Source organism: Eschrichtius robustus, chromosome 20 (assembly GCF_028021215.1).
Source record: "Eschrichtius robustus isolate mEscRob2 chromosome 20, mEscRob2.pri, whole genome shotgun sequence".
In the NCBI taxonomy this organism is placed as follows: Eukaryota; Metazoa; Chordata; class Mammalia; order Artiodactyla; family Eschrichtiidae; genus Eschrichtius; species Eschrichtius robustus.
Window position 1 is genome coordinate 41,411,037 of NC_090843.1, and position 25,626 is coordinate 41,436,662.

The 25,626-nt window shown below is 45.3% G+C and overlaps 1 protein-coding gene across 7 annotated transcripts in view; it reads right to left on the reverse strand.

Annotated features, from left to right (window-relative positions):
- TEX14 (testis expressed 14, intercellular bridge forming factor) overlaps window positions 1-25,626 on the reverse strand; it is an 81,916-nt gene that overhangs the window by 21,479 nt on the left and 34,811 nt on the right. For 5 of the 7 annotated variants that reach the window (XM_068530136.1, XM_068530135.1, XM_068530130.1 and 2 more), the window contains 13 exons: window positions 24,321-24,444; window positions 23,027-23,205; window positions 17,894-18,045; window positions 16,234-16,424; window positions 15,281-15,431; window positions 12,968-13,896; window positions 9,440-9,546; window positions 6,967-7,092; window positions 6,679-6,767; window positions 5,514-5,795; window positions 4,571-4,671; window positions 2,155-2,274; window positions 296-362 (listed from right to left, as the gene is read on the reverse strand). In XM_068530136.1, coding sequence (XP_068386237.1) covers window positions 296-362; window positions 2,155-2,274; window positions 4,571-4,671; window positions 5,514-5,795; window positions 6,679-6,767; window positions 6,967-7,092; window positions 9,440-9,546; window positions 12,968-13,896; window positions 15,281-15,431; window positions 16,234-16,424; window positions 17,894-18,045; window positions 23,027-23,205; window positions 24,321-24,444 — 2,618 coding nt within the window. The remainder of the gene's footprint in view (window positions 1-295; window positions 363-2,154; window positions 2,275-4,570; window positions 4,672-5,513; window positions 5,796-6,678; window positions 6,768-6,966; window positions 7,093-9,439; window positions 9,547-12,967; window positions 13,897-15,280; window positions 15,432-16,233; window positions 16,425-17,893; window positions 18,046-23,026; window positions 23,206-24,320; window positions 24,445-25,626) is intronic. The other 2 variants (XM_068530131.1, XM_068530134.1) reach the window with 2 other exon arrangements.

Below are 25,626 nucleotides of genomic sequence, written 5' to 3' on the forward strand. Positions count from 1 at the left end.
GTGCCACAAAAGAGCCTGAAATCTAGGGAAAGAGACTACAGGGGGAAAATAGAAGAAGAAGCAACTGCTATAACGTATGCTATAAGAATGCAAGGGGAGGTATAAATAACATGATGTATGGATGTCATGAGACTAGTGAGGGGCAGGGGAAATCACTGAGCCTAAGTTTTCTCATTTGTAAAATGGAAGGCCTGGAAGGTTATTTCTAAGGACCTTTCCAGCTCTAAACATGTGTGATCTGACAGAAAGTAAAGATGAGGGACTCTCAAAGGAATCTGCCCTGAGGGCTTATTACCAGAGGCTTGAGGTCGGGCACAAGCATGTTGTATTCCTTCAAAGTCTTCTTCAATGGGACTTGAGGTCTACAAAAGAATGAAAGAGCAAAGAAAGGAGGGTCACTGGAGGCAGACATATCATCAGAAGGTGGAGAGAGAATTTCTTGATGTTCTTAAACCTTGAAAATCTTCATAAGGTTCCTACATCTTCTATAGAAAAAGAACAAACCTTCATCACAGACATTAAGAACTTATTTGTACTATGTGTTCTTCCTCAACAACAAGCCTTCCCCCACCTCCCATTTTGAGGTGGAATCGGGTGACTTTTCCCTTCATCATCCCCTCCTCACCACAACCTTCCAACAAAGATGTTCTGATTCCTGGGAGCTTTATCAGAAAAGCCAAAGAGGGTAGGAAAAAAGGCCCAGACTGGAAAGCTACTCTATGGGGTGAGAAGTCAGAACACTGGTTCCTTTGAGGGGAGGCAGGGAGTGGGAGGAAACACAAGGAGGTCTTTTGGGGGATCAAGAATGGTCTATTTCTTGATTTGGGTGCTGGCTACATGAGTGTGTTCAGCATGTAAAAATTCATGAGCTGTACACTAAAGATGTGTGTAGTTTTCTCGGTTATACTTTTTATATACATCTACATGTTACATGTATATACATATGTATGTATATATACTTTATATATTTTTATTAAAGATTTTCTTAATGTCCCAGTCCACCGTAAAACCAAGAATGTTTAAAGGATTAATAATGGAAAATTGCTCTAATTGAGTTTTCAGAAGTGCCAACAAGTGGAAACTACGCTTTTTGATGCATCACTGAATTCTTCTGGTCAGTCAAATGTTGTGATTGACATGTACAATCCTCTCTTTCCTCTACCGTACCTTCCATATTGGTAAAAGAACCTCAAAAAGTGGCAGGTTAGGGGACAGGTGAGGTGAAAATAACATAAGTAAATAAGAGAATCCAATAAGTTTCATTTTATAAATGAAAATACTCTGTACAAACAGGTTCTTGCAAAAGCTAGGCAGATCCCAGACAAAGCCCTGTGTACTGGACAGCCTCACATTCACTGCTGACACTGTGCCTCTATTCCTGGCTCTGTCTCACCACTAAAGCTGGCCAGGCCAGGGCTAATTGCCTACATCTGCGTTCACCAGTTCTTCTTCACACAGAGGAATAACAGCAGGCTGCCTTCTCTTCCCTTCAGGAAGGATGTGTGAATTGGGTAACATGAAGGAAAGTATTTTGAAAAAAGAAGTACAAAGTGCTGTACAAATGCAGGAACCACAATTTTGGGAGAAATTGCTTATGACCTTCATTATCAAAAATCTTATTTTTCACATGTTTTTTCAAAACACACAAAAACACTGATAAATTGACATTATATACTTTTACGTGTAAGCTATTTTTCTTAATAAAAATAATTTTAAAGGAATAAGGCAACGGAGAAAGCTGAAGATGTACTTTATCCTGAACTGTAAATTTTTACCTCTAGGGGCTTCCCTGGTGGTGCAGTGGTTGAGAATCCGCCTGCCAATGCAAGGGACACAGGTTCGAGCCCTGGTCCGGGAAGATCCCACGTGCCGTGGAGCAGCTAAGCCCATGCACCACAACTACTGAGCCTGCACTCAAGAGCCCACAAGCCACAACTACTGAGCCCACGTGCCACAACTACTGAAGCCTGTGCGCCTAGAGTCCATGCTCCGCAACAAGAGAAGCCACCGCAACGAGAAGCCCGCGCATCGCAATGAAGGGTAGCCCCCGCTCACCTCAACTAGAGAAAGCCCAAGCACAGCAACGAAGACCCAATGCAGCCAAAAATAAAAAACAAACAAATAAATAAATTTATTAAAAAAAATTTTTTTTACCTCTAGAGCCAAGTTTTCTTGAGCAGTTGAGGAGTAAAAATATTCATGGTCTGGAGTTAAAAATTCATCCGTTACGTCTTCAGAAAACTCTGGTGAACAAGTTGATTGCACGGACTGATCCTATTAATAAGGTAAGAAATCACTTTTAAGTTGGTGTTTATTGTAAACAAATCCCTTTATAGTTGGATGCAGTGTTAATGATGGGGTATCAAAAATTACTCTGTGGTCGGGGTGACACTCTCTGAGACCTTCCTGCCTACTTGCACCTCTGGCCCTCTTTCTCCACAGTGAGCTGTGAACCCCCTGGAGCAAATGTGACAAATGACAGTCCTGAATCTCAACATCCTTACCTGCACAGTGGAAGTGGGGGGAGGCTGGGTGACCTTTTTGCTCTAAAATTCACAGGAAGAAAAAAGTCCCTAGACAACTCAAGCTGGGGACTGAATTTAAACACCCTGATCCTCAAGAGCCTAGATACAGTCCATGTGTTGGTGTTGTCCTCCAGGCTGAGGCTGCTCAGAACTGGGACTCCCTCAGGTATTCCCGTTTAAAGGCAAGCGAAGAAGCATGATTTTGAGGCTTCCCTGGTGGCGCAGTGGTTAAGAATCCGCCTGCCAATGCAGGGGACACAGGTTCGAGCCCTGGTCCAGGAAGATCCCACATGCCGCGGAGCAACTAAGCCCGTGCGCCACAACTACTGAGCCTGCGCTCTAGAGCCCGTGAGCCACAACTACTGAGCTTGCGTGCGTGGAGCCTGTGCTCCGCAACAAGAGAAGCCACCGCAATGAGAAGCCCACGCACCACAACGAAGAGTAGCCCCTGCTCTCTGCAACTAGAGAAAGCCCGTGTGCAGCAACAAAGACCCAACACAGCCAAAAATAAATAAATAAAATAAATAAATTTATAAATAAAAAAAAGAAGCATAATTTTAAAAATAGCAATGCAATCTCAAAAATAAAAATAAAATAAAATAAAGTAAGTTATTTCTTCAGCATCTCCACTCTACCCCTTCCTTTTTTGCTCTTTCTCTACGTTTAGGCCCTGATCACCACATGGCCAGACAACTGGCTCCTTCCCTCACCTTCAGTCATCCCTTTGCAGAGGTTTTGTGGTTTATTTCCTTGGACATTGCTTTTGCCATACTTCCTCCTCTGTGCACTTAGCAGCTGCTTTCCTTAACCTCTCATGTCAAACTGAAATTTCTCAGACAAGCCTGGCCTCCCATACCTTCCCCACTTCCCTGACAGAGCTGCTTCTCCAGCCAAGCCAGTATGCTGAATGTGGCACATCCTTCCAGCCCTCACATGAGAGAAAGAATAAATTGTCCTGTGAGCGGTTTGTGTGCTATGATTAATACAATAGTATGTTCTTCGAGAAAGACCTCAAATGTTATCACACCTGGCTTTTTACATTGTTTCATTCTCAGCTGCTGTTTATATTCTTTAAATGATCCTGATCCCACGTCAATGGTGATTACAAAAATTTTGGTTCCTTGCTCTGGCTGGACTATAGCCCAACTGCATGCTTGAAAAATGCATTAAATCCCTGAAGCAAGGCTGTAACCCCAATGCAAATGCTAGGAAATGACTGTATCCCAGGGATCTTGCTGAGGCAGAGGTTTCAGGCATGAACACATTCCTTCCACTGAGTTGAAAGCTGAATTTGGGTCTTGGGTGACATTCCAGGTGAAGGTACTCTCATCGCAACCCTGGCCTTGCTTTTCCTACTTCAATCTGACCTGAGTCATGAGCTTTGGTAACTGACCGTGCTTTAAGAGTTGGTCTTGGGACTTCCCTAGTGGCGCAGTGGTTAAGAATCCGCCTGCCAATGCAGGGAACACAGGTTCGATCCCTGGTCCAGGAAGATCCCACATGCCGTGGAGCAACTAAGCCCGTGCGCCACAACTACTGAGCCTGTGCTCTAGAGCCCGCAAGCCACAACTACTGAAGCCCACACGCCTAGAGCCCGTGCTCCGCAACAAGAGAAGCCACCGCACTGAGAAGCCCTCACACCGCGATGAAGAGTAGCCCCCGCTCTCGCCACAACTAGAGGAAGCCCACGCGCAGCAACAAAGACCCAGCGCAGCCAAAAATAAATAAATTAATAAATTAATTAATTAGAAAAAAAAAGAGTTGGTCTTGTCTAGCCAACTCGACAGAAAGCTCAAGGGTCAGAGCTGAATCTAACACTTGTCTGTGTTTTCCCCAAGCTCCAATATACACAATGCTTTGAGTTGAACTAACTCAAAAAGTATCAGGCGGGGAGGAAAGACTTCTTCGTTCATGTCAGAGACATGAGGGCACATGCTCCAACAAAAAAGAACTACTATAGATATTATTTCAATGTCATAATACATAACAACTCAGTTCTAGTAGGTCTTTGGGTTCAAGTTGGCTCTCCAGGCAGTATGACTTACGCTGTAAGACTTCTCAACAACCACAGGTGCATCAGACTTTGCTTGAAAGACTTCACTATGCTCTGGCTGCTCATATTTTCTGGGGGGCAGGTGCCTGATACCTAATAATTATAACACAATCATTGTCATTCGGTGATATTCAAATGGCATGGAAGGGGCAAAGGGTGGCATAAGAGAAGAGATGTATGCATATTCTGCCAAGGGTGGCCATGTTTCATATATCAAATCAAAGTGGAGACTGTTAGGCTAGCCTGGTCCCAGCATGTGGCCCTGGATCAGCCACCCTTTTGCCTACCCATTCAAGAGCGATGCTTGACAAGGAACAGATTTTAAATACCAAAAAAATCCAAACCAATAGATTTTCTACCTAAGGTAAATAATAATTTTAGATGTACCTTCCTTTGATTTGCAAACAACTGTGAAACGATATCCCATGCCCTGATTGCAAGCAAATTACCAGGTGGAAATACACAGTCTTCAGTTTTCACCTACAAATCTCTAGAAGTGATGACAGTAAATGTCATTTGTCTCTAAGTTCCTCAGGCATAGACTCTCTGAGAGCCAGTGGAATTTTTCTGGCTTAAAATGCAACGCAAAGAAGTGGGCAATAGGGAGTGGCCTTCCATCAATGCCCTCAGGTAAAAGGTTCAATTCTTTGTGAGGTTAGACCCAGATCCAGGGTCAGTGCATGGAGATTATTTTACTTCCTTTGGACAAAGGAATCTGCTCCGGAAATAGAAAAACTCACGAATCTCTGGACTTCTTTACCTGTCTGAAGGACAGTGGGATTAGAAGGGTATGCTGCTTTCCCCTGGAATTCAGGATTCCCAGACAGGTAGGAAAGGAGAGAAGACCAAAGGAAATATTCTAGGAGGTTTACTTATTTTTGAGAGCTGACAACTTGATAGAGCTCACCTACCCTGACTCGTCCAACTGAACTTACCGGTGAAACTTCGAGGCCCTGGCTGTCTGCCATGCTGGTCACTGTTGTGGTCACTGCTGTCTGTTTTGTCACACTTGCCATTTCCTCCTGGCTCATCATTTTTCTTGGGATGCTCTACAGCTTGCCGCCAATCCACGTGCTCAGGGACCCTAATGGGGGGCTGCAGCAGGGGATCAGGCCTGTTTTCAGCCTCATTTTCTAAAGTCACACTACTCTGAGGATGCCAAGGAGGTACTGCCAGCTGCCCAGTAGCTGCTTTCTCTGCCATTTCTTTCACCTCCGCTGGATGTAAGAGAAAGCAGCATTTAAAAGATCACTGTGAATGCTGGAAACAAAAGCTTTAGATTCTTAAAGAGTTATGTCATATTTTATAGCTCATATTGTCACAATGATTGCTTTTTTGGAATTGCATCATCCTTAGCTTGCCCTGCTTGGCCTGAAGCAGAGGAGAGGAGAGAATTGATGATAGAGTAAGGGAAAGGCAGAATTTCAGTTAGTTACAGCCCTTTTTGCTGAATTAGAGTACAAAGTAACAGGAAACTTGTAGATGGACCTTCTTGTTGTGAAGATTTTATAAGAAAATGACATCTGAAGCCCCTAGTCTGTAGAGACTAACAGAAGGAATTCTATTTGAGTTTGTCTAGCCTTTCTAGACCACACTGAGCTCATTATTTTGGGAGTACATATGTATGTGTTCATGTGTGTTTTCACTACAATTTTCTATACTTTTGCAATGTCACTTAGCATTAGTATCAAAAAACATAGGTGCTGTATCCTTTTAAGCTTACAAGATTAAACTGATACAAAAGGATAATGCCCATAGAATATGTGAAAGTGACACTGCAAGCTCTCTACCTTAATAATGTTATATATTAAACATCTATATCGTGTATTTTTACTACATGTGTTACATAACATACATACATATATATATGTATACACATGTAGAATAGAAGTTATTTCCTATACAGTATAGAAATGAAAAAAGCACTTCTCTTCTGCGGTTTGTAATCAGAAAGGTCTTGCTTTTAAAATGGAATGATCTAAAAAGAAAAGAATATGGGAGAACAATGCAATACAGGCTGTGTACTTACAGATAACAACCAGGTTAGAAAGATACTTTAAATTTCATTTTGTTCAACAGAATCCATGACTTTATACTCACTTTTCCATTTTAAGTGTCTCTCTCCAGCATCTTCATTATTTCTTGACTTTGTGTTATAGATTTTAGAAGACACAGATTCCATACTGATCCTGAATTGCATAGATTTGGGGGAAGGGGGCGAGTGGACACAAACACATCAGTTTGCTCAAGTTCTTGGCACAACCCCAAGCCCATCAGCCCACCCAGAGGACTGTCCCCTATTCTCTGAGCCGTTCCTGAGATTTCACCGACTCCTACCCACCACCAGGGAGCACTAGACTTCCCAACGTTCAGCCCACAAGGCTTTACCTGGCAGAGCCCCAGCCAGGGCTGGATGACGTGAGTGGTCCCTGTGGGTGCCTTGGCACAGTGAGGAGTGCACTACTGAGCTGTGTCGTTCTGGTTCGGGCACTGGACTCTCTAGGCCTTCCCTGGCTAAGAAATAAAAGGAGTGGGTTAGAAGATCTCGAGGTAGAAGACCTACAACTGAAACACAGCTGCACCAGACAGAATCCTGGTCCTTGGGCTGTAGCAGAGCCCTGCCACAATGCCACAGAACATAGGTGAAGGTTCAGTAGCTGTTCCTGCCCTTTGATCAGAATCCTCTGGTAATATGCACACCTGCATATCAGTGATAGCACAATAGCTAGCATTTGTAAAGATGGTCTTGAGGCACGAGGGGCTCTGAAGAACATTCAGAGATCTTCAGCCTAGTTTCACTGAGTTCGAGACCATGTCCTGCCAATGGCTAGCTGTCTGACTCTGGCAAACTTCAATCTCTCTGGGCCAAGGTTTCCTCATCTGCAAAACAAGGGAGTTTCTTTTTCCTTTAAATATTCCATGAGTATATATATGTTATCACCTATTAAACTAACTCTTTGAAAATGTGTGATCTATGGCATATATGTGAATTCCCTTTTATCCAGAATACCCCACTCTCCCACTGGATCAGAGTGAAGAGAGGCTGTTGAATTGGAAAGGTCACATCTAATCAGTTTCTTTGAAGAGCAATTTGGCAATAGCTATCAAGAATCTTTAAAATGTTCAAACCCTCTGACCTAGTAACTCTGCTTCTGGGAATCTATCAAGGACATAACCCAAAATGCAAAAAAAAAGATTTACTGACAAGTCACTGTAGCCCTATTCTTAACAGGAAAACAACAACAAAAAAAGAATAAAACAACCTAAAATTCAACAATGGGGGAAATTCAACAATTTCAAAGTAAGTTTACAGGATGCTTTTAATAACAAGGGATAACCATGTTCTAATATAAAGCAAAAACTGAGGATACAAAATTGCCTACACGTATACAATTACAATTTTTTTAAGCATACAAAAAGACTAGGTGGATTGGTAGCAAAGTGTTAAACTTTTCTTTGGTCAGTTTTTTGTTCTCCTGGGGGAAGAGGGTGGAGCTGGGCAGGGGGAGCCACAACTACAGCTGTTGCTTTGTCATCCAGTGGCTATACTGTCACTCCATCTGCCTCTGTCAATGATGTGACTGCTAAACTCTCTGATGCCAGTTAGGTGGTTCTTCAGTTAATTTCCTTTGTAAAGGTAAAATACACTCATCTAAAATGTCTGGGCATTTTCCTTGATTCTCTCTTAATGTACATATTTAACCAAAATGAATGGAACAGCAAATTTGTCATTAGTTTTAGTCACCACTGGGGGTAGGAACAAAATTTTTTTTCCAGGAGGACTGACTTCAAGCTGTGGATTAATGTTGCCATTTAACCACAGAAAAGGAAAACTAAATTGATATAATACTCTACCTTGAAAAACATTTATTGCTCCATTAATAATTCCTCCTATGCAGGGACTTCCCTGGTGGTCCAGTGGGTAAGACTCCGTGCTTCCAGTGCAGGGGGCCTGGGTTCGATCCCTGATCGGGAAATAGATCCTGCATGCATGCCACAACTAAGAGTCCACACGCCACAACGAAGAGTTCTCATGCCACAACTAAGAAGCCGGCATGCCACAACTAAGTGTCCACATGATGCAACTAAGAGTCCACATGCCGCAACTAAGACCCAGTGCAGCCAAAATAAATAAATAAATAAATAAATAAATTTAAAAATAATAATAATTCCTCTTATGCAAAATAAAATTTGTTTTACCTAAGTTCTTAAAAACCCAGCGTATGCATACGCTCTCCTTCTAGTGATTTGTGCTGAAACCAATTCATTTCGTTGATCTGGCTAAAAATCAGAGGCCGCAAGGTAACAATGATACTGTTCAACCCCCTCCTTCTGTCCCCCAGAGTCAGTGATGCTTATTTTGAACAACACTGGTTTTCACATAGTTTGATCTCTGTAGCACTGGTGCATGGAATAACTTGGCAATTCTTTTTATAAGAAAAACAATCTGGGGACTTCCCTGGCGGTCCAGTGGTTAAGAATCTGTGCTTCCAATGCAGGGGGTGCAGGTTCAGTACCTGGTTGGGGAACTAAGATACCACATGCTGCGCAGTATGAGCAAAAAAAAAAAAAAACCCCACAATCTGGGCAGTTTCAGAAAGGCAGGATGCTTTGCTTTTGACAACAGATGAGTTCTGTCTGGCTAACCTGCCAGCCACTTGATGTCCCCTGCAAGTCTCCATTATACCACTCTTCTCACTTACGCAGCGGAGAGAACTTGCCAAGATCTGTTTCTGTGTTACTATGCCTCATCTCTCACAATCTCTTTGTCACTAGACATATGAAGATCATTAAGTGGCCTCAGGGTCACATGGGAGTCTAAAGACATGGTGACACAAAGAACAATACAATGTTAACCCACCTGCTGGTATTTTGGTTCCTGTTTCTTTCCAAACTGTCCTTGGCTCCGTGAGTAGGCTGAAACTGTTCACCTCTGCTCTGTTTTCCAGGACCACAAAGAGATGGCAGCTTAAAAATCAGTAGACATGTTTCAGTGCTTTGATGAAGGAATTCCTCTTCCCTTCACTCTCACATTCTATTTTTTTTTTTTTTTTTGTCTGCATTGGGTCTTCGTTGCCGTGTGTGGGGTTTCTCTAGTTGTGGCGAGCAGGGGCTACTCTTCGTTGCGGTGCACGGGCTTCTCATTACAGTGGCTTCTCTTGTTGTGGAGCATGGGCTCTAGGCACTCGGGCTTCAGTAGTTGTGGCGCTCATGGGCTTAGTTGCTCCGCAGCATGTGGGATCTTCCCGGACCAGGGCTCGAACCCATGTCCCCTGCGTTGGCAGGCGGATTCTTAACCACTGCGCCACCAGGGAAGTCCCTTCACATTCTATTTTTAAAGCCATTCTCGCTAAGTGTGTAGAACTAACCAGACCCCTCAAGACAATTTCATTTTGCATGTTTCACATCTAGTAACACATCTCTTAGCTGGAGGCCTCTACATAGAAATGTTGGTCCCCAGGACTCCAGGCTGAACAGGGCACAAGTGGAGAAGGAGCAGACAAAATAGACATCAAAAATCCCCAAACTTGTACTTCCCTGGTGGCTCAGTGGTTAAGAATCCGCCTGCCAATGCAAGGGACACGGCTTCGAGCCCTGGTCCGGGAGGATCCCACATGCTGCGGAGCAGCTAAGCCCGTGCACCATAACTGCCGAGCCCGCGCTCTGGAGCCCATGTGCCACAACCACTGAGCCCGAGCGCCACAACTACTGAAGCCCGCGCGCCTAGAGCCCGTGCTCCACAACAAGAGAAGACACTGCAATTAGAAGCCCGTGCACCGCAACGAAGGGTAGCCCCTACTCGCCGCAACTAGAGAAAGCCCATGCGCAGCAACAAAGACCCAATGCAGCCAAAAATAAAAATAAATACATACATACATAAATAAATATATTTATTAAAAAAAAAATCCCAAAACTTTCCCCTATATTAAGGCAGCAGGTTTTGTGGCAGGAGCCCCAGGCCCTGGGCTCTAGTCTGATCTTTGCTCAGACTAACCTAAGAGAGCCTTATGTTTCAGTCTCCTCATCCATAAAACAGGGACAATAATATCTACCTAAATCCACCAGGGGGATGCTATGAAAATAAAACACAACAACAAAAAAAGGCCACAATACTTCGGAAATAGTAGAAGTAAAATAAATTAAAGCCTATGCCCTTTATCCAAAAGAAAGACTTTGGGATCTGCTTACTCCAATTTTAACAAACTTAGTTAATTATATTTCCTAACCTATTAAGGCAACAAATGTGAGATTTGGGGATGGCAGTAGGATGCCTAAAGGTGAGAAGATACGTAAAAATGATCATAATCTCTCTGGAATACAACCTCCACAGGCTTTTGTGTGGCGGCAGCATTGTATCATGGAACATCACAATAATAGATGTTCAGAAAAATGTCACAGTCACCAAGGAAAGGCCAGAATATATTTAGAATATATCCAAAATAGGTATTTAGAATAATGGGAAGTTTGTAATGTTTTCATTCAGTATGATTAAAAATTTGAGAATGGAGAAATTAAAAGAATGAATTTCAATTGTCTGAAAAATTCATTTAGGTGAAAATGCCTTATTCCTTGATTATGCTAGAAAACCAGGGTATGCTTTTTAAAGAACAATTGAAATATGGTATAATTGTTTTCCACATAGTCTTATGTACTAGTAGATGGCTTCCAACAATGGCTGTCATCAATTCCTTCCCTCCCTGCCATTTGGGAGCTGGAATCTACTTCCCTCCCCTTGAATCTGTGCTGGCTTCATGACTTTGACCAACAGAAAAACAGCAGAAGTGACATTGTCCTAGTTTTTAAGAGGCCTGGCAGCTTCAGCTTTCACTTGGGAAGCCAGCTGCCATGCTGCAGAGCAGCTTGGGTGAATGAAAAGCCAAGTGTGGAGAGAGGCCATCTGGGGGAGCCTAAGGCACCAGACAGGTTAAGTGAAGCCTTCTTGGACCTTCTTGCCCAGCCCAGCCTCCACCTGAATGCAGTCGAGGGGGTGATCCCAGCCGGTGCCACATTGAATGGGAGAATCACTCAGTTAAGCCCTGTCATATTCCTGACCCACAGAATTATGAGAAATAATAAAACATTGTTATTTTAACTCACTAAGTTTGGGCTTTTGTTGTTGTTGTCGGACAGCAATAGGTAATCAAAACACAGTATACAATAAAAGTATTTCTAATGGTTTTCTAGCAAACTCTAACTTCCAATAGAAACAGAAAAATTAAGAATCTAAGTAAATTCTTTGTGCCTCCTCTTTACATAAAAACAAATGCCAAGGCTTTTCCAAATGTTCTAAGTGAGGACTGAAGCCTCACTGAAATTCAGCAAGGAACAGTGAAACAGCACTAGACTGGGAGTCAGAAACCTGCCCCTGACCAGCTGTGGGCCTTGGCAGTAGCGCAGCAAGGCATGGGGGTTAAGTAGGAGTCATCTGCCCTGTGCAGGCCTAAGCGGGTGCACTGCAGGTGGAGGATTTTAAAACAATAATAAAACTCACCAAAAGCCTGCTTTTTATTACCATGAGCCAGCAACTCTAAATAATTTTAGTAATAAGATCTTCCTTCCAATGGTGCTGACCTCTCCTACTCCACCCCGCTCTCAGTCACACCAGTGGATCTTGGAAAGTTTAAGTCTCTGAGCTTGAGCTTCACACTCTGTAAAAGGATGGGCTCGATCCACCTCTAAAATTCTGATTCAAGAGGCAGCCAGCTCTGTATGTGTGAACTTGTTCAAATTCATTCGTTTAGTCCTTCCCTCAATGACCGTTTATCAAGTACCTTCTACGTGCTAGGCCCCCTTCTAGGTGTGGGGACACAGCATGAGTAAGAGCTGTCCTTAAGAAGCTCATGGAGGAACCACTCTTCAACCCATGGTTTCTCACATCCTCTGAGGCATCTTCTTTGACTATCGAGTCCTTCTGTCCCTCACTGGTGTCTGAGATACTCATAGTAGAGCTTGTGGTTCATTCATCATAATATCCCAGGGTCTAATAAATAGCCCCTGGCTCTATAAATGTTTGTTGAATGAGTGAATGAATGAATTAATAAGCAATTTAGAATGGGGATTAATACCTGCCCAAGATACCATATTTGGTGAGCTGAACTATATAAAAGTGTCAATACTTGATTATTTTAACCTATAAAACAACAATTTCATATGGTTCAAACTTCTCTGAGTTTACGGAGAAGGACATGGGCTGTGTGCTGGGTTTGGAACAGGAGGTGAAGAGTTATCTATCTTGGAATTCCAACCTAGAGGCCTTACTTCCCAAAGCCAAGAGGACCCTGCTGTGAGTTGGCTGTGCTGACGTCAGTCCTTGCTGGCAGGTGAGGGGCAATGCTGACCCCGGCTCCAGGTCCTGCTTATGCTGCCCTGCCCCCCTTCTCGGCCTTACCTGTTGGCCCTTCTCCAACTGATCCCTAGTGCTTTCTTCAGCGACTCGGGGGAAAGGGGTGAAAGGTGTCCAGCCACAGCTGCTTCTTTTCTTGGACCTTTTGCCAAAATGTCCTCCTTGAAAGTCCCTCATTGTTCTTGGAGACTCTGCTAGGGTCGGGCAATTGCCCTCAGTGTCCGGCTGCAGGTCCCCTGGCAGCTGCATGGCAGGAGGAACATAGCTTGAAGCTGGGGGGCCCAGGGCTGAAGGTAAGTCACAGACATCTGCAAACTCTCTTGAAGAAGCCCACAGAGACCAGTGCTCCTCCTGCTCCTTCTGTGTCATCTCAAGCTTATCTAGCTTCTGCTGAATATTCCTCAGGAAACTGGCATTCTGGTGCATTAAGGTCTGTGAGATCTTCAGATTCAGCACACACTTACTGATGTACTCCTCGGTCATGGACCTGTTGCTCACGTCGCCCTTGGCTCCTCTGGCTGGCTCAGGCAGGCTGGGTGAGCTAAGTGACCCATCCTGCCGGTCCCAGTCCTCAAAGGAGAGCTCCGTGTCAGCTTCCGAAGAGCCGCTGTCCTCATGGCAAAAACAGCACGCCTCTCTCTCCATCTTTTCCAACTCTTCTTCCATGGACTTCAGTTCATCTACCTGGTTTTGTCTGGCCCCCTCAAGAGATGAACCAGTTCCTGGGGGCTCTTCCTCTTTGTCATCTCCCATGTCCAGGCAGCCTGAGTAGATTTCGTTGATTTCGAAGCTGCAGAGGCTTGCCTGACCTGGGCTGGGGCTCCTGGCCTCTTCCCCCACAGAGCAAGCAGGAGAAGCAGCACCTTGGTTCTGTGTCTCCTGGGCCTCCAGACTTGGGTCTGGGACCAGAGGCTCTGGTGTTGCTTTCTCGGTGGGAGCAGAGTGACCCCTTGGTGAATGAAGCTGACCACCTGCTGAAAAGAGTAGCAACATGCAGCTGATTAAAGTGATTGCAGCAGCTCAGCAGCCTTGGCTTGTTGCTCAAGTGGCATGAGAACACAGAAAAAAGTTTTTTTCCTTCCCACTCCCTTTCCAGTTAGGAAGACTACCAGATACACACACAGAGGGTAAGAGGGTATTTCGAACTATTCTGACGTGGGTTGAGATAGAAAATTTGGGGGACTTCCCTGGTGGCGAAGTGGTTAAGACTGGGTGCTCCCAATGCAGGGGGCCCGGGTTCAATCCCTGGTCAGGGAACTAGATCCCACATGCATGCCGCAACTAAGGAGTCCACCTGCCACAACTAAGGAGCCCACCTGCTGCATCTAAGACCCAGTGCAACCAACTAAATAAATAAATATATATATATATATATATATATATATATATATGTGTAAAAGAAAAAAAAAGAAAATTTGGGAAAGATCAAACCCGGGAGGAAATGTTCTAAGCTTAAGTTATAGTATGTTCAAAACATGCATAACTTCAGGACAAGCAAATTACAGGCCCCTGAGTCTTAGGACTAAATTCATACTTTACACAAAAGGTGTTTGAATATTCATGTCAGTTCAAGTTGTGCTCTTTGTGAACATCTGATAAAAGAAGCTGAGACACTGCCCAAGAAGCCACTGCACTGAGAGAGATAATACCTCAAAAAATAACTCCAGGACTGACTACCCACCACCCCTGGTTGATGGTGTACAGCTCGCAGAGAATGGGTCAGAGGAGCTAAAGCAATAAGAGCTTGGACTGCCATTCTGGAGGCTTCCAGGCCTGTCCAAAGAGTCAGAGAATAGTCACTTGGCTAGAATCCAAAGGCCTATGTTCCAGCTGTGTAATAAACCTGGAATTGTGAGCAAGCCACAACCTCTCTGAACCTTAGTTTTCGCATCTGGAATATGAGGGCATCAAGCCAGATGATTGCAAGGTCCTTTCCAGCTCAGAGTTCTAAGGTTTCCAAGTATACTAAAAAGCAGTAAGGCTTTAGAGAAAAGGTTGGAAGGAAACATCAGAATGTTAACAAATTAAAATGTTAAGTAATCTTCTTTGTATTGTTTAGGATTTTCTATAATGAGCAGATAATAGTTTTAAATTTTAAAAATCACCATTTTTATTTGTGAAACAATTAAATACATTCCTAAATCATACTAGAAAGAAACAGATTGTTACTGCACAGTTCTGGATCCAATCAATGTGTATATGGAGCTCAAAAAGTTTAACTTAATAATTTTAAGGATCTTGATTTTTCCCTAAGGCATCCATCTTTCCCAGTATAAGTTATGGGTATAGTTTGGAGGAGTTGATTAGTTGCAGCTCTCAGAACACATTCATGTCAAAACCTGTGGGTTAAGGCCATACCTGTTTTCTTCAGCTCTTTTATTTGCAAGTCAGGGGTCTCTTTTGGATGTTCTGAAGTCACTCCTAAACAGACATTGACATCAGGATGGAGTTCATATCTCTGCACCCTGGAGCTCTCGGTTGGCTGAGTTCTCTGGGCTCCAATAAAATCCTGTAACAAGGGAAGTACTGGCAAGGACATATCTGCAATCATCTGAATGTCACTGGTGTTTTAGAAACATATCTAGGTGTCAAATAAACTCCCTGTTACTCCTGTTGGGTAGACTGACTGTAGTCCTAATAAACGAATTAACTGTTAATTACCAATATTTAAAAGTAATAACAGGGACTTCCCTGGTGGCACAGTGATTAAGAATCTGCCTGCCAATGCAGGGGACACGGGTTCAATCCCTGGTCTGGCAAGATCCCACATGCCACGGAGCAACTAAGCCCGTGCACCACAACTACTGAGCAGGCACTCTAGAGCCAGCGAGCCACAACTACGGAGCCTGTGTGCCACAACTACTGAAACCCGTGCCCCTAGAGCCCGTGCTCCCCAACAAGAGAAGCCACCGCAATGAGAAGCCCGTGCACTGCAACAAAGAGTAGCCCCCACTCACCACAACTAGAGAAAGCCCGCGTGCAGCAACAAAGACCCAATGCAGCCAAAAATACAAAAAAAATAATAAAATAAAAATTTTTAAAAAGTCAGTAGCTGTCATTCACTGAATCGCACTGTGTGCCTACAGGGTGTCCCTTTTACGTACTGACACTCCGCAGCCTCCCTCCGCAATTCCCTGCTGCCCTCACCAAGTTAGGCAGTTAGAATTTTCTTGGGAACACAGAAAGGGTGTAATGAAATGAGGATTTCCAAAATATCCTACAACTTGGTCTCTAGCTTCTTCTTGGTCTCTAACTCCCTATCCCCTGAGATAGGTAAGCAGAAATAAACTCCCAACAACTTCACAGCTTACCTTTAAGTCATTTTTCAGAATATACTGGATATCTTGAAGGTTCATAGTTCGGTCTTTCTGCTTGACCTGGATGCCTGACTTAACAATGTCATAGTAAGGTTTCGGAAGCCTGACATCAGCTTCTAAATAATTTCCCAAGACTATGGTTTCTTTAATAACTGAGCCATCTAAGTCATCCCAGGGTATGCTGTCTGTTAAGGAAAAAGCCATAGGAAGGAGAGACATTAAGAAATCAGATGAAATTGTCTAACCTTTGTCAAGTCACTCAACCTCTTTAAAATTAATTTCTCGGGGCTTCCCTGGTGGCGCAGCGGTTGAGAATCTGCCTGCCAATGCAGGGGACACGGGTTCGAGCCCTGGTCTGGGAAGATCCCACATGCCACGGAGCAACTGGGCCCGTGAGCCACAATTACTGAGCCTGCGCGTCTGGAGCGTGTGCTCCACAGCAAGAGAGGCCGCGATAGTGAGAGGCCCGCGCACCGCGATGAAGAGAGGCCCCCGCTTGCCACAACTAGAGAAAGCCCTCGCACAGAAACGAAGACCCAACACAGCAAAAATAAATAAATAAATAAAATTAAGAAGTGTTGTAAGAAAGGTTTAATTTTTTAAAAAAAAAAAAAGAGACTTAAAATTAATTTCTCTCTGTAGAAAAACTACCAGAAGCCCAATAACAAAGGAGAAACCACTTGACCCAAATAACAGGGAAATCCCTGCCACAGAGACAGGAAAAAATAGTGTCAGACTCATGTAGGTATGGACTCTCTGCTGGCAGACCTGGGGACCACAAGGGAATGTTTCCTGGTGTCAAGTAGGCTTGCCCAATACATTCATGTCATGGAAGGTGTGGTTTTTGCCTCTGAGACTGTAAACACTGCTAAATGGGGGCTGATTCTCACTCCCTTAGTGAATGTGGTATGTATGCCTTCACCTTAGAGTCCTATATGTTTGGAAGGGTTTCTATGTCTTTTAAGTGACACTGCTTATACATACGCTGGATCCTGGGTGTGTTTGATTTCACAGTTTACTTCTCAGAGGCCAGTCCTTTCCCCTCGTTTATAAGTTCTTAACATAGAGAACAGACTTGCGGTTGCCAAGGGGGATGGGGGAAGGGAGTTTGGAGATGGTAGATGCAAACTATTTAGAATGGATAGACAACAAGGTCCTAATGTATAGCACAGGGAACTATATTCAATATTGAACTATAGTCAATATGGTTTTTCAATATGAAAAACCATAATGGAAAAGAATACAAAAAAATAATGTATAGATGTGTATAACTGAGTCACTTTGCTGTACAGCAGAGATTGATACAACATTGTAAATCAACTATACTTCAATTAAAAAAAAAGTTCTTAAGGGGCACCTCACAGAGACCCCTAAGCATTGACAGCAATATTCAGTTTAAAAACGCTCCTTGGATTAAATGCATTACCACTGACAGGCTGATAGGTGGGCTTTGCTGAGTCTCAAAGAACAGGTTAAAAGAGAAAGATTTCTGGGAGATCATCTTATACCTTCCATAAACACAAAGAGGTTTCCTTAAAGAAGTTTTTTTGGCCTGTGTCCTGCATTTTCATAAAACTAAGTAACTCTTGGGGGAAAAAAAAATCCAACCTAAGAATAGGGACTTTGGTCACCATCAATGAGCTCTTTGATCTACCTGTTAAAATCTCCTGTATGATCACAGAAAAGCTGTAGATGTCTGACTTCACTGTGGCTGCCTTCTGTATGATCACCTCCGGGGCGGCCCAATTGTACAGCTGGGTGGGGAGGGATACTCGAGTCAGGTCCTTGTGTACACCTCCATCCCGGCTACGGAAGGAAACATAAGGTAGGGCTCATGTCTTAAAGGATCACTGTGATCACCATGCCACACACGTATGAAACATTTGCCTCTGAAGACTGACGACCTCCTTGAGCTTCCAGAAACCAGCTAGACCCTGAGCTAACTCACACTGCCTGCTATTCCAACGCCTGCAACTCCTTACCGTTCCTACCCGAGCAGGCCCTGCCCTGCCTCCCACCTTATCTGGCCGCTCTCTCCTGCTCACTCCTCTCAAGTCACAGGGGCCCTCTTTCAGTTTCTCCAGCATGCCAAACACATCACCACTTCAGGCTTTGCACCGGTGGCTTCTTCTGCATGGCATGCTCTGCCCACAGATCCTAGCATGACTGGCTGCTTCTTGTAATTAAAGTATTAGCTCATAACACATATATATGGAATCTCAAAAAAAAAAAAAAAAAGGTTCTGAAGAACCTAGGAGCAGGGCAGGAATAAAGACGCAGACGTAGAGAATGGACTTGACGACACGGGGAGGGGGAAGGGTAAGCTGGGATGAAGTGAGAGAGTGGCATGGACATATATACACTACCAAATGTAAATTAGATGGCTAGTGGGAAGCAGCTGCATAGCACAGGGAGATCAGCTCGGTGCTTTGTGACCACCTAGAGGTGTAGGATAGGGAGGGTGGGAGGGAGACACAAGAGGGAGGGGATATGGGGATATATGTATACATATAACTGATTCACTTTGTTATACAGCAGAAACTAACACAATGTAAAGCAATTATACTCCAATAAAGATGTAAAAAAAAAAAAAAAAGTATTAGCTCAAAAATCACCTCCTCGGAGAGGACTTACCTGACCACCTAATGTAAAGTAGTCCCAATTTATTGGCTTCAGAGCACTTATTATCTGAATTTCTTGTTCATTGATTTATTGTTTATAATCTGTCTCCCCTCCACCAAAGTCAGCTCCACGAGGGTAGGCCGCTTATTTGTCTCTTGTATCACCGTATCTCTAAACTTATACCAGGGCCTCAAAGCTTACTTTTGATTAAATGAACCTAAGACTCTTTCAAGAACCCCCTCAAGCCCCACCTGCTTTATCAAAGCCTTCTGGGACTCTTCCAACTCTTTGTGTGCTTCTTTTCTGAGCTCTGCCCTCTTGGGAATGAGCCCTCTCAGTTTAGCACTCAAAGGTTCACTGACTGGCTTGAATAACTCAACTTCGCAACCAGGCTCTTTGAGAACTAAGTCAGAGTATCCTAAATGTCTTCTGGGCCAACGAGAGTCCTCAGGGTGATCAGCGCTGACTTCTGCCCACAGCTGTCATGAGCATCAAATGAGATCACGCGTGTGGGAACACTCCATGAACCATAAAGCACTAAGCAAGTAAGGCATTAATATGAACATTATGGTAGGCATTTGGTAAAGACTTGGTGACTGCTGGTTGATAATTAAGAATTAAGTTTTTGGGAATTCCCTGGAGGTCCAGTGGTTAGGACTCGGCACTGTTACTGCTGGGGTCCGGGTTCAGTCTCCTGCGGGGAACTAAGATCCTGCAAGCCGTGCAGCGTGGCCAAAAAAAAAAAAAGAATTAAGTTCCTAAAAAGCAAGTAACCAGAAGTTCTTTTTGCTGGCACAGGAAAGCTTTTAGAGGATGGGATGGACTTCTCAGACTTTGAACAAACTTCCCTAAGTAATATTTCTTCCGGTAGAACTTCTGATAGATGGCAATGAGTTCAGGAAGCCATGAAGCTATAAAAGACTATATTTTTGTTTTGTTTTCTCTCTTTTTGTTTTTAAAAGATGGTACATTTAGACTCTTTAGTTGTATTGCTCAATAGGCAAGTGTGGCCTAGGTGTCATGTGAACAGCGTGGATACACATGCAAATATTATATTAGTATCACAGGAAAAGCAATGGCGTGTTTTATTGTCAGAGATATATTCTGAGGACCTAGCATACTTGGCTCTTCACCTTGTAGGCTGACTGTCCAAAGGAGACACTTACTGACCTTCTTGGGCCTCTCAGGCTGCCTAAGGCAAGGGACAAGTTATTTACAATCAGGATTTATATCCTTTCTCTTTTACTTCCATTCACCTTCCACTCTTCTGATCCCTCTTCCTTCTCTGTTAACGCTAGTGGGGTGTAGGAAGGGAGCTTCTTTTCTGGCTGTCATTCCATGGTAGTTATTTTTCTGGGCTTCAGCTTTGACATCATTAAAATTACATTTGGCTATGGCTCTGTGATACCACTTGCAAGGTCAATTCCAGCTCTAAAGATTCCATTAAGAAGGAGTTGAAGAATAGGAGAAACTGCTGTATCATTTTTACACCAAGAGATGGAGTGCTACCCTTAACAATGACATTCAACAACTGGACCGGCTTGAATAGAGTGCTACCAAAAATAAATGTAGAACTGAAAGCTGTTTTGTATTCTTGGGTAATCAACTCACATTATGAGCTGTCAAATGTTGCTGATGGACATTTCTGCCCAAAGTTCCATTCTGAGGTCAACAAGCCCAAAAGAATTCACACTTTCCTACCCATTTACTTCACAGCCCCTCACTTGACCAGTCTGTGGACCCCAGCTTCTCAGTGCATCTCACATCTTTCCCTTCTATTTTGGTTCCTTGGTCACCACCAGGCCCTGCCCTGTGGCCTCCTGGCTGGTCTTTCTACCTTCAACCTCCAATCCATCCTGCCCCTAGAGCCAGGAAACGTCCTCTACCACCTGATTCTAGCCACAACTGGGTAACCTCAGACCACCTCTTCACCTCTCTGGGCCCCAGTTTCCTCTTCTATAAGAGGACAGCATTGGGCCTGGCCATCTGCAAAGCTCCATTTCACTCTAGGATTCACATTTCTACTGGAGAGCTCAAGTCACAGAAACTGTTATACCTCCATTTCAACAACAGATGGCGCCACATCACTGGCAAACAGCTTGGGTTCTGTCAGCCTTCTTGAAAAGCCTGTTATCAACAGCAAAAATGTCCAAATCCCTTAGCTTCCACTGCCCTTGAACACATAGCCAAAGTGGTGAACCTTGTTCTGAATCATTTCAAGGTTTCCCTTCAGCTAGACTCATCCATTCACTTCAAATGCTTCCTGAGCACTTACTGTGTGGCAGGCCTGAGGTGGGTGCTAAAGATGAACAACTCATGGTCCCTGCCCTCTCGGAGCTCGCCCTCTGGGGGGGCAGACACACTCGGCTGCAGGGGAGTGAAATATGCTCAGTGAGGTGGGGACAGGGCTTCAGTATAGGCTTCACGGGGTGTGGTGGGAGACTGTGTCAGAAGTGAGTTTAAAAGGACAAAAGGGAGTGCCAGGTACTCCGGAGGCGAGGAGCAGAGCCGGGAAACGGCCTGGACTGAAAGTGTCTTCAGATGGCCAGGCAGAGTGGGAAGTGATGAGCATGGCACTGCAGGCAGAGCCCGACCCTGGAAGGCTTCTCACCCTGCAAAGTGCCAGGACTTAATCTTCTAGGCCATGGGAGCCACTGGGATTGAGAATGGACCAGATCTGAGACTGAGCCGCTCAACTGGCGATAGCTGTTTGGCCTCCACCGGTTCCCACATGGAAAACTGCTCCAGTCACACCCTAACCGCTCCCCTGCTTCTCTCTCGTCCCGTCACAGCCCCTTCTCCACATGGCAGGAGTGAGGGGGTCTGCTTAACCTGTAAATTTCAGCCATGACACCATTCTGCTCAAAAAAAACGTTCACAGCATCCCCATGTTCTTAGGGTTAAATTCAAACTCTTTGCCAAGGCCCATGAGGTCAAGCACAATCTGGTCCCTGCTCCCCTCTCCAGGCAGAGAGACCAAGGGCTCATGTGGTCAAGGAAGTGAGAGTCTTTCCACTTCATTCATTTAAAAAACATGCTGAGCTCCCACTGTGTGGAGGCTTATTCTAGGCATCTGAGATATGGCAGCGGATAAAACAGAAATCCCTGCCCTGGTAGAGGTTTTCGTGTAGTGAGAGAAGTATATTATGAGCATGTGAGCAGCAAAGACCTGCTGAGAGCCTCAGAAACAAAGCCTCAATGATGGTGGTAGGTGAGGACCAGGGTAAGTGGAGGTAAGCAGATCTAAGCCATGGGTCTGCCCGTGGCTGAGGCCTCACAGCAGCACAGGAACAACCCTGGGCCTAGGGCTCAGAGCTGTGGGCGACAGCAAGGAAGCACAGGGGAGATCCTCTGCTCCCCAGAACCTAGGGGCAGGAGATGGGGGCCAGCCCTCAACTCTCAGGAGGACTCTGACTCCTGCCACATGGGAAGTGAAGCCCAACCACCAACCCTTGAATAAGGGCGTTGTTTTTTGTCACTGCTTCCCTCACAGCACTGATCCCCACCCATCTGGACCAGGACCGTAACGCTCACCAGCACCCATCGCCTTCTCTCTCCTTCCAGGATGCACAGCTGTGGTGCATTTCCCAGCCTCCCTGCAAAGAGGTGACTGGGCTCTGGCCAATGTAAAGTGGGAAGCAAGGATACACACACTTCAGGTAGTCCCTAAACCCCGCTGTGTGTCCCTCCAGGCTTGCTCCTGCTCGTTGACCAGCAATGCAGAGGATACAGTGGGGGGACTGAGGCCTGAGGGATGGTGGAGCCACAGTGGGGAGGAACGTGGAACATAGTGAATGCCACCACCACCCCCCCAACACACACACACACACACACACACACACACACACACACCAGAGTGCAATGTGAGTGAGAAATACTTCGGTTGTGTGAAGCCACAGAATATTTTGAAAACTTATACATGCTGGCTAATGTGTGCTCATGCTTGTTAAATGTTTATTAAAATGAGAATGTCCTGAGCAGAAATAACTTCCCCAAAGTCCCTCTAACCTTGGCTGACAGGGCAAGGCATTGGGAAACCTCTTCCTCCATGGATAGCCAGTTCAGCCCACCAATGAGGAGTCAAGTCCAGATCAGATTCTCTCTCTACAGCAAAGCACCCCCAGGGAGATCCTGTTTGGACGTCACGATCGAGGTGCACACCCACCTTTCCATCATGTACTCCAGGTTGGTCAGCCTCGCTTCCCCTGTGGAGACGATGTGGATGGCGTAGGAGCTGAGGGAACAGTGGATAAAGCCCCGAGAATGCAGGTATCTCAGGGCGTCGGAGGTCTGGAGTAGCAGGTGCACGATCACCTCCATGCGCAGCACAGGGAACTGGGCCCGCTGCAAGCAAGAGATCAACCGCCAGAACAAAGGTGACTGCAGCCCCCGACACTGTAGAATGCTTTGTAGTTTCCAAAGTCTTTTCAGTTGATCTTCACGACAGCCACCTAGTGTGCCCATTTTATAGCTGGGGAACCTAAAGCTCAGTGAAGTTAAGTGACCGGCCTAAGGTCCCACTGACCCAGGGCCCCTGGCTCCAAACCTGGGTTCCTTTCCCTCAGCCAAGCTGCTTGATACCACAAAAAATGAGGAGAAAAGTCCTCAAAGCCTGGTACACACAGAGTGGGCCTGCCACCACCAGCAATGCACCTGCCCTGCTCCCCATCCCCAGCCAAGCCTGTGCTGCGGTAGAACCTAGACACGTAAAGAACAATCCATCCCCTACCACAGTCAGATGACCTAGAAAGTTCATCCTAGGAGGACAGAAATTCACTCACACCAAAGTACCCAATCATAACAGGTCTCTCCCCAGAGAAGTGGCATTTTAAGTTAACACCCTCACCCAAGGAGAGGAAAGGGAACTAGGACACTAACAGGAGGTGCTCAGGCAGGAGGAATGGCGAGCCATTTCAGGGAAGAGCCCTTCCTGGAGGGTCTCTTCTCACTCCAGCCCAGGGTCTTTAGAACAAAGTCATGGAGAAAGAAAAACAAATCTTTCAGGACCTCTCTGAAGCCACATCTCAGCCCAAAGCACGTTTCCCAGGGAGTCTGTGGGTCAGGGAATATGTCCCCCCCTCCACCAGGAAGTCTGAAAAGGGAGAGGGGACCGATAAAGACTTGCATATAAAGGTCCTGCAGGGCACCAGTGAAAATACCGGGAAATAAGACCAGAGGCTGTTTGATTATGGTTAGCTAAAAGTGTGGCTATGTGTTTTCTGGGTCTACTGAGCTCTTAGATGTCTGATAAAAAAGCAAGACAAACAATAATAAAATCACACTAGTTCCAACGTGCTGATCAGCCTTAAATGGTGTGTTATATAGATCCCACAGAGTAAAGAATTAAGAGGTTTCTCAACTCTACTGCTGGGGGAGAAGGAAGAGGGAGGAAGGGAAGGGAGAGCTGGGGCGGGGGGTTGGGGGGAGCAAGGGAAGAACCCAGGGAAGCGGCCATTTACCCGTTCATGGAGGACAGCGAACAGCGTGCCGATGGCGACGCGCTCGTACACGAGGCGGGTCTTCTGCAGGCCCTGGGACAGGCACACAGCCATCAGCTGTAGCAGGTGAGGGTGCCGCAGCTTGCTGCAGAGGGAAGGAGGCTTCCGATGAGGCAGAGGGAAGAGGGCATGATGGAAGATGGGCGCTTTCCTTTCTTCTTGGCACCCTGAACGCACTCCAAACAAATACTATTTGCACAGAATGTTCTTCCAAGAAAGTGGGATGGGGTGGGAGTGGGGTCTCTGTTGGTGGAACCCTTGACCTTTCACTGATCAGAACCTGAGGGCTTTGGGTCATCAACGACAATGTCACTAAGAGCTACTAAGCAAGGCACTTTACATACATCAACTTGATCCTAACAACCAGTTGCAAGAAAGGTATCATTACAGTTACACTCATTTTAGAGATGAGGAAACCAAGGTCAGGGAGATCTCAGGCCCAAGGTCATAGACCCTCACATCAAAATCCACGCTGTGGGGACTTCCCTGGTGGTCTAGTGCTTAAGAATCCACCTTCTAATGCAGGGGATGTGGGTTTGATCCCTGGTCAGGGGACTAAGATCCCACGTGCCACAGAGCAACTGAGCCCACGTGCTGCAACTACTGAGCAAAGGAAGATCCTGCATGCCACAACAAGACCCGACACAGCAATAAATAAATAAATATTTAAAAAAAAAAAAATCCATGCTGCTTCCATGAGCCCTTCCAGCCTCCTTGAGTCCCTTTAGGATGACTTCCCCAAAAGGAAGGATCTGGCTTTACAGGAGTTGAGTGATTTCCTCAGGAGAGAACTCGATGAGCCAGGGCCTATTCCAAGGCCTCAGCAGCCCTGGTATGAAACCGAGGATGGATTTCCTGCCCCTTTGAAAGATTAACCCCTGAGCCACAGGAAACCTAAGGTACTGAGACCCATCAGCGTGTCCTCAAAAGAGAGACATGGTTCCTTAGACACGTGGGTCTCCAGCAGAGCCATGCTCTATGAAGACAGGCTTGCGCGTGCTGACCTGATGGGCACAGGGCCCAAAATAAGGTGGGCCTCGGGGGCTGCAGAAGAGCCAGCCAGGCCTGAAGGCTGCATTCAGAGACCTGTGTTACGGGGAGTTGATCAGCTGACAGAATTGAGCCCCTACCACCACCATTCCCACACTCAGGCTATTCATGAGTTCTTCTTTTTCTTTCTTGGCAGCCCTGGGAAGTCAAATCAACCTACAACGAGGAAATGCTGAGGCTGAGGGGGCTGGTCTCCACCCTCAGGCACAGCCCTGCA